Source organism: Carassius gibelio, chromosome A1 (assembly GCF_023724105.1).
Source record: "Carassius gibelio isolate Cgi1373 ecotype wild population from Czech Republic chromosome A1, carGib1.2-hapl.c, whole genome shotgun sequence".
Lineage (NCBI taxonomy): Eukaryota > Metazoa > Chordata > Actinopteri > Cypriniformes > Cyprinidae > Carassius > Carassius gibelio.
This window is the reverse complement of record NC_068371.1, coordinates 22,358,851-22,366,693: the sequence shown is the minus strand read 5'-3', so window position 1 is coordinate 22,366,693 and position 7,843 is coordinate 22,358,851. Positions and strand designations below refer to the sequence as shown.

At 39.0% G+C, this 7,843-nt stretch overlaps 1 protein-coding gene across 1 annotated transcript; it reads right to left on the bottom strand.

The window, feature by feature from the left end:
- Positions 1–3,127: 3,127 nt before the first annotated feature.
- On the bottom strand, positions 3,128–7,843 carry LOC128015858 (alpha-internexin-like). The gene is made up of 3 exons (XM_052600073.1): positions 6,536–7,843; positions 5,650–5,774; positions 3,128–5,413 (listed from the first exon to the last, which is right to left on the bottom strand). The coding sequence occupies exons 1-3, from the start codon at positions 7,571–7,573 to the stop codon at positions 5,158–5,160; spliced, it is 1,419 nt and encodes a 472-aa protein (XP_052456033.1). The 5' UTR covers positions 7,574–7,843; the 3' UTR covers positions 3,128–5,157.

Genomic DNA, 7,843 nt, shown 5'->3' with positions numbered 1-7,843 from the left:
TTGTAACTGATACGGAACTTAATAGGTAGCCAGTGCAGAGACTGTAAAATTGGGGTTTCTTGACCTCGTAAGGACTCTAGCTGCTGCATTTTGGACGACCTGTAGCTTGTTTATTGACGAAGCAGGACAACCACCTAGAAGTGCATTACAATAGTCCAGTCTAGAGGTCATGAATGCATGAACTAGCTTTTCTGCATCAGAAACAGATAACATGTTTCGTAGCTTGGCAATGTTTCTAAGATGGAAGAATGCAGTTTTTGTAACATTGGAAATATGATTTTCAAAAGACAAATTGCTGTCTAATATAACACCCAGATTTCTGACTGTAGAGGAAGTAACAGTACATTCGTCTAGCTGCAGATTGTAATCTACAAGATTCTGTGTAGTGTTTTTTGGTCCAATAATTAATATCTCTGTCTTAACCAAATGCTTGTTAATGACTGATGTTTTAGATTGTGTCTTGGCAAATAGATAGTTACTTTTTATATATGTGTGTGGTAATTAGGTGGCATCTGCTGGATTGTTATCAGCAGGATTGCCATTATCTGTTAATAAAATCTCTTTTGTTTGAGAAAATGGTTCTGACCATGTGCAAGATGACTAGCCTCTGATAGGAGAAGGTCGTGGTGAGGACACCGGTGAGATTTGTCCTCTGTTGCCTCATCCAGTCATTGTCCGTCCACCAGCACAAACACACCAGGAAAAATACATGAATAATTCATTGGCATCTGTGTGCATCTTCATGCTTGAAGGGATAGTTCATCCAAACTGTAAAAACAGTTTTTACTCACAATTACGTTTTTCAAAACCTGTACAAAGTTCATTTTTTTCTGTGGAACACAGAAAGAATACATTTTAAAGAATATTCATGACATTCCAAACATTCATGTTATTTTCCGTGGAACACAGAAAAGTTTTTTTGTTTATTGTCCAAAATGTTCTCACTCATGGTTGAACAAGGATAAAAAAGCACAATAATATAATTACTTTATACCACTTTTGCATAATTGAATAAGGTGCAGATTGGACATCAAATGTATTTGGTTTTCAAGTGGCTTGTGGTAAAGAGTTGTTATTTTTATTTCATTAGAAAGTGAGGAACCTTTAGATTTTGATGCCAGGTATACAGATGGGAATTCAGGTGTGGCTAATTTTTAATAAATCCTTTCTTTATTTCAGTAATGTATTACATGCTCCACAGTGAAAGCGAGTTATTTGATGGTCTTCAGTTGCTGTTTTAATAAAAATTGTCTTGTCAGATTACTTTGAGTTGGGCTTTGTTTTATAATTAAACACAACAAATACAAGAATCCAAAAATTCACATTAATTGTCATGCACCTCCTTAATTTACCTTTAAACAACAGCATTCTCTTTTTTATACAAAACTAAACATTTCCATTAGACAGTTTAAGTGTAGGTAATTAAACCTGAGCTAATCATATGTTTCATACTAAACACATGCATTCATACAATGTCAAAGGAAACGTCTCTTACTCATCTTAAATGCCTGGCTGCTCATGTTAACCTGGTCCTTACAGGATAGTTGAAGAGTTCATTTAGAGTCTATGTGCACTGAAATGTGGATAATACATCCAAGTAACCAAGTAAGTCCATTTCTACTTTATGTCTGTCACAGAAAAGAACAAAATAAAGAATGGTGAACAAGAAAAAAAGTTTTATAGGCTATTGTGTGTGTATGTCTGAGAGACGTGCTGACACTACACAGTAGGAAGTTAAGCATCAATAGTGAAAGTGAAAAAGTGAAAGTGACGTGACATACAGCCAAGTATGTTGAACCATACTAGGAATTTGTCCTCTGCATTAACCCATCCAAAGTGCACACACACAGCAGTGAACACACACACACACACACTGTGAACACACACGCGGAGCAGTGGGCAGCCATTTATGCTGCAGCACCCGGGGAGCAGTTCGGTGCCTTGCTCAATTGCACCTCAGTCATGGTATTGAGGGTGGAGAGAGCACTGTACTACCTGCAATCCCTGCTGGCCCGAGACTCAAACTCACAACCTCTGGATTTCGAGTCCGATTCTCTAACCATTAGGCCACGATTTCCCCACATTGACAGTCTCTGATGATGTTAGTGAGATGGAGACAGATGTACCAGATGATGCAGAGAATGGCAATGGAATATGAGCTAAATAAAGTCTCTGTTTAGGCTGTTAGGCTGGTTTCTGTGTGTCCTTTGTACTATCAAATTGTTTATAATTATTTTATAATTCATTTTAACACAACATTGTCCTTGTCCTCTTGACTTCTCTTCCCTAAAGACTCGCATAAACTAGAACATGATGGATTATGGGGTCGCTGATTCACTACAGTCACAAAGTTGAAGGTGGGCTTCCTGCTGTGTTCTGATACTGATAAAAAAATGAAAAATATATAAAAAAAAAATCTATGTAATAAAAATAACAAAAACACAAAAAAAAAAATCTAAAATCTAAAAATATAATATCTCAATGGTACAAAAACAGCACTGCTCTAGGCTCACTAAACACTGGGCAAATTAGTTTTACATCAAAACCTCTCATTAATTATTGCACTTCGGACTGTTAGCATCCCTCATCCACTCTATAATTATTAGCTGAAAAGAATAAGCCATAATCCAGACATAAACATTTAATAAGGTCTGGAAATCAAGCTGAGTATCACGCTTTGCATTAACTGCTGGCTAAATCAATAAAATTACTTCATCCACACATTGAAAATAGTGATAACCTGCAATTGTTGATACTAAATACTACTTTTTGACTTGAATACAAACAATTAATATAGATTTTTTTTAGTGCACTTAGGTCAAGAAATGTAAGACAGTAATATCTTGTCACCTTTCAGGTAGACTGGAAAGTTGACAGAATTAATTATTTCCCATATTTCAAGTGGCTGACCGTAATATAATAGATATGCATCAGCAGTTTAGTTTTAAACCACACAGTAATATAATGGATATTGACACTTAATGTATTGAGTGCAAAAGTTAATTCATTTTCATAATGCTTGATACAGAAAACAATATCTGTCATCAATTCTGTAACAGTTTCACTAGCCATTTCCTTCGAGCTTTAAGAAATCACATTCAATTTAACAAGGACAGACACATCAAGGTGGGCTTCATAACGTCAAGTCTTTATTGGACATGTGCCATACAGCAGTAGATAATGACTAAATAGAAATTACATCAACTACATTCAGCTCCTAAAGTTTTCATTCATCGAGTACACAGTGGCCCCTAGACATTAGATAGCAAAGTCACATCCTTAGCAGAAATAACAGGTTAATGCACACCTTGCCAGATTCAGAAAGCTGCTGGTGGCTTAAGGCATTTTGTTTTTAACCGAGAGCGTTCATACATAAATAGTAGCATGTTTTAGACAGATTGTTATTGGTGTAATTGTGGGTTGCCTTTTTTATTGAGGGATGTTGATTGCAAAAGTTTGGCAGTGCAGTTTGAAATTATTCTTCAAACTACATTGTGTCACTCTGCTTTCTGCAATCTCCTTTCGCTCTCCCAAAAATAGCAGAGCAAATCCCAAAATGTTCAGATTTTCATGACAAGGTTACCAGGCCTAAGGAGCGTCTGTGAGAATGTAAAAACAAATTTCTAGATTTGCTCTGACATTCCCTTTGCAGCTAAGAAAAACTGATTCCGATAGAGACAGAATTCCATTTACTTTGGTTCCCATCATATTGTCCTTAAAGTGAATTAAGCCCAACTATATCAATCTGTTCAAAGTGTCTACAGAAAGAGTGCAGCAAGTCAGGCTTAACCAAAGTCATGACATAGAAGCAAGTGGTATTAAAACCTGGCAGTGTAGCAGAAGTGTTCTGAAATTATTTCACAAAAATTGTATAAATTTACCAAAGAGATTCATTGTTGACCCATAGTTAATGGAGGTTTGCTGTGACAGTGACTTCTTTGTATGAAAGTACAATAGATTGAAGTATGAAGTGTTCGAGGTGCATTGTGAAACGTTGTGTTAGTAACTGTGTTTCCACACTGTAAATGTGTTTCAGGCATCCACAAATATACAAGTAAAATGTTGAAATGTTAATGCATTTTCTAAATTCTAAATATAGACTGTTACTTTCCCTAATAAATTCATAATATTTTTATCATCCGGCCAAACACAACCAATTCTGGACTCAAACTATCTTTATACTATTATTTCTATCACAATATCTTCCTATTTTCCACCATACCCCTTCATTCTGAAAACTGATATGAAAGAGATGCTGTTCACATACATTTAAGTGCCCTGATTTGATTGACTATAAAGTGTTTGTCAGAAATTGTATTAATCACAAGCATTTAGCGCAGGCTTCAGCAGTACTGTGTAATATTTTGTTCTCAGAGTTGGCTGGTGAACTAATGCAGAACTTAAGTAAGCACACCGCTATGAATGTATAGGTAAACTTCTGTAGGACCCACATACTGTACAGTCACCATATAAAGAGCTGATACACCTCATGCAGTGAGGACTTGCTATTAGGCTCAAATCCTTGTCACTTTTATAGGGCAAGTGGGTGAGATATGTTTAAAATGGAACCGAGAGCAGTCTTGGAGAGGAATTTGATGTATGGAGTGTTTCCAAAACTATGCATGTATAGTTCTGGATTCCTATTTTTACTTGTTTATTTTTTTAGCATTATGAGCATACCGAGAAGATAATTGGAGTCAAGAAACTGATGCAATTCTGATGCGGTGATATTCCAAGATGCCATTTTTACTAGGGCTGGCATGACAACAAGCTTATATTGCAAGACAGAAAATATTATTGCAAGTCAAGTTTTGCGCTGGTTTTTGGAAAAACTGCAGCACAATAAGCTAAATTCACCTAAGCTAACCACATAGACATTTCCTTAATGCAATGTGCTGAGAAAAGCCTGTTATAGTACAGTTAAATGTGACGATTGAAACAGAGAATATATGCATCAAATAGTGTGCATTGAGTACTTAGTGGTTTGCTACAGAAGAACTGCTGCACCGTGACTGAGTGGGAAGTGAATTAGTGGAGAATAAGTTGAAATTCCTCTCTGAGACCCCCTTTGTGGAGGGGGGTTGCTTGGGAAAAGGAAAAAGAGGGTAATGGAGAATGCAGAGGGAGGAGAGGAAGAGAGAAAGAGGGTTGAGACATTTAGTTTTTCTGGTTGGTGGGGTTCACATCTGCAGAGTCGATTGTGTCACTCTTCTTGGAGTCGTCAGACTGGGAGGAGCCTTTGCCGGGTTTGTTGCTCTGCTGATGTTTGTCATCATCATCTTTGACCTCCTTCTTTCCACTAGTGCTAGTGCTGCTGTACATACGGGACAGGTAGCTGTAGCTGGACACTGAGGCAGGGGTGGGGTAGGGGATCCCAGTGCTGATACGTGTCTCCTCCCCTTCCAACAGTTTCCTGAGATGGATAATAAATGAGAAGGTGAACAAAGAAACGGTGGTGAGGAAGGGAGTGGTGGATGTATGGTGTTATACACAATGAAGAGAGAACAATGGAATACAGCTTTTGTTTAATAACATTAAAGCAATTCTCTTGATTTTTAATTCTAGGTCACATGTTGATAAAGAATGGACAGAATACAGATTTCACTACGCATTCACATTCACATATCAATAACAAGCATTGCTTATTACCTGTAAGCAGCTATCTCTATGTCAAGCGCCATCTTGACATTCAGCAGGTCTTGGTACTCCCTGAGGTGACGGGCCATCTCACTCTTAGTGCTCCTCAGATCATTCTCCAGCTGCCCAACTGTATCCTGGATGATGTGACATGATACAGTTATAATACAAAAACTGCTACATTTATACTGAATTCCTTGATTTGACAATAGAAATGTTTCCATACACTTAAAAAAAAAAATAAAGGTTCCAAAGGGAAATTAGCTATGCAACAGAAGAACCATTCTCTGTTCCCCAAAGTTCTTACATCATTTTTCTTTGTGTGAAAAACAAAACATTCTAAAAAAAATTCTAAAAAAAAAAAATTCTAAAAAAATTCTACTATTAAGAACCTTTTATGGAATGGAAAGGCTTCATAGATGTTAAAGGCTCTTTATGAAACCAATGATTTCAATAAAGAATCATTAATTTTGAGACTCTGCACATCCATTGCAGAAAGAAAGATGCTTGTGGAAAAGTTTTTTTTTATGGCCTAAAGCACTTATATGAATTATTTAGTGACATTTTGTCATCATTATTTGATGATAATAGTAAATAATTTATATCCGATATAGGCTGTTCGTTTAATTTAGTCTGATAACTGTCTGAAGTCATTTTAGCACCATGGACAGAGAACCAAAGTCAATTGCTTTGGTCACGCCCATTTCACTGGGATCTTTTGTCTGCAGTATAGTTCACAGAAGCATATATGTTTCAAAAGCTGATTATTCGATTTAAAAACAAAATATATAACGATTGGTTGTTTTAAGAGAAGATTAATATTCTCAGCGTTTTTAATAATTAAAAAAGTGAAAATTTTTACCGACATGCGTGCAAAGTTAAAATTGATGAAACCAACCTGGAAGCCCATGACCTCAGCGTTGTGCCTGTCCTCCATCTCATGAATCTGTCTTTCCAGCGATTCATTGGTGCCCTTCAGGCTTTCGATCTCGATGGTCTTTGACTGCAGCTGTCTCCTGAACTCGTTGAGCTCTTCCCTGCTAGCACGAATGACCTCGTTGCTCTTGTTGGCCTTTTCGCTGAGGTCGGCGAACTTGGACTTGTACCACTCTTCAGCGGAATGCAAGTTCTTATTCGCCATAGCCTCGTACTGGCCGCGAATCTCCTTGAGGGCGGAGGTGAGGTCGGGTTTGGCCACTTCCATCTCCACGGACACCTGGGCAGCCTGGATCATGTTCATGAGTTCAGTTACCTCCTCGTCGTGCACATTTCTCATAAAGTTGATCTCGTCCAGAAGGGATTCGACCTTTTTCTCCAGGTCTAGGCGCACCATGGTGGCGTTGTCCACGTCCTTCTTGAAAGCTCTAAGAGTTTGCTCAGTTTCCTCGCGCATTCTCACCTCCTCCTCGAACTTCTCCTGGAGTTTCTGAATGTCCTCCTCAATGCTGTCGCGCTCGAACATCATCTGGTTCTTCTCCGCGTTAAGTTCCTCGAGTTGGGAGCGCAGCTCTCGGATCTCCTGCTGGTAAAGTTCGGCCAGACGGGACGGCTCTGTCTGGCGCTGTCGCAGGGTCACGAGCTCGGTTTCTAACACTTTGTTGTGCTGCTCCAAATTGCGAACTTTATCGATGAACATCGCGAAACGGTCATTGAGTCCTTGCATCTGCTCCTTCTCATTGGTACGGATGATTTTGAACTCATTATTAAGTGCTGTGCTCTGGGTGAAGTCGAAGCTTTCCAGAGTCAAAGATGAAGATGGGAAGGCAGATCGGGTGCTGCGCTTGTAGGTGCTGGGGATGCTGGTGCGGGTCGCGGACTGAGACTTAAAGCCGCTCCGGGAGCTGCTCAGCCGGGATGGAGAGGCTGAGAAGCGGGTAGAGTCTCCGAAGATCTTCCGGTAGGAAGAGGCAGAGTAGATGTCGGATCCGTAGCTCATCTTGGCGTCTTGAAGACAAGGAGCAGAACCCAGGCGGCGTTTCCTTTTTATAGCAGGACCGGCCCAATCAATAATTTACCCGTGCTGCTCCTCGCATTCAACCTTCCCTACTGCAGATGTACAGACCCCGAAGAATACGACAGATAAGCTGATCTGTAGGTTATTTTTAACTTTTAAAGGCACAAAGAGTGATTTTTGTTTGCCAGAGGAAGGTGTGATCAGTGAAAACAATGTCGGCAGCAGCGAGCGGGTGGAACTGTCCTTTTTGGC

Bases quoted from the DNA above. Each gene is read 5' to 3' on its own strand.
- LOC128015858 (XM_052600073.1), bottom strand. From the start codon at position 7,573: ATGAGCTACGGATCCGACATCTACTCTGCCTCTTCCTACCGGAAGATC. The intron at 5,775-6,535 runs GTTGGTTTCATC...CACATCATCCAG, and splicing joins CTGAGGTCATGGGCTTCCAG to GATACAGTTGGGCAGCTGGA. The intron at 5,414-5,649 runs GTAATAAGCAAT...TATCCATCTCAG, and splicing joins ATAGAGATAGCTGCTTACAG to GAAACTGTTGGAAGGGGAGG.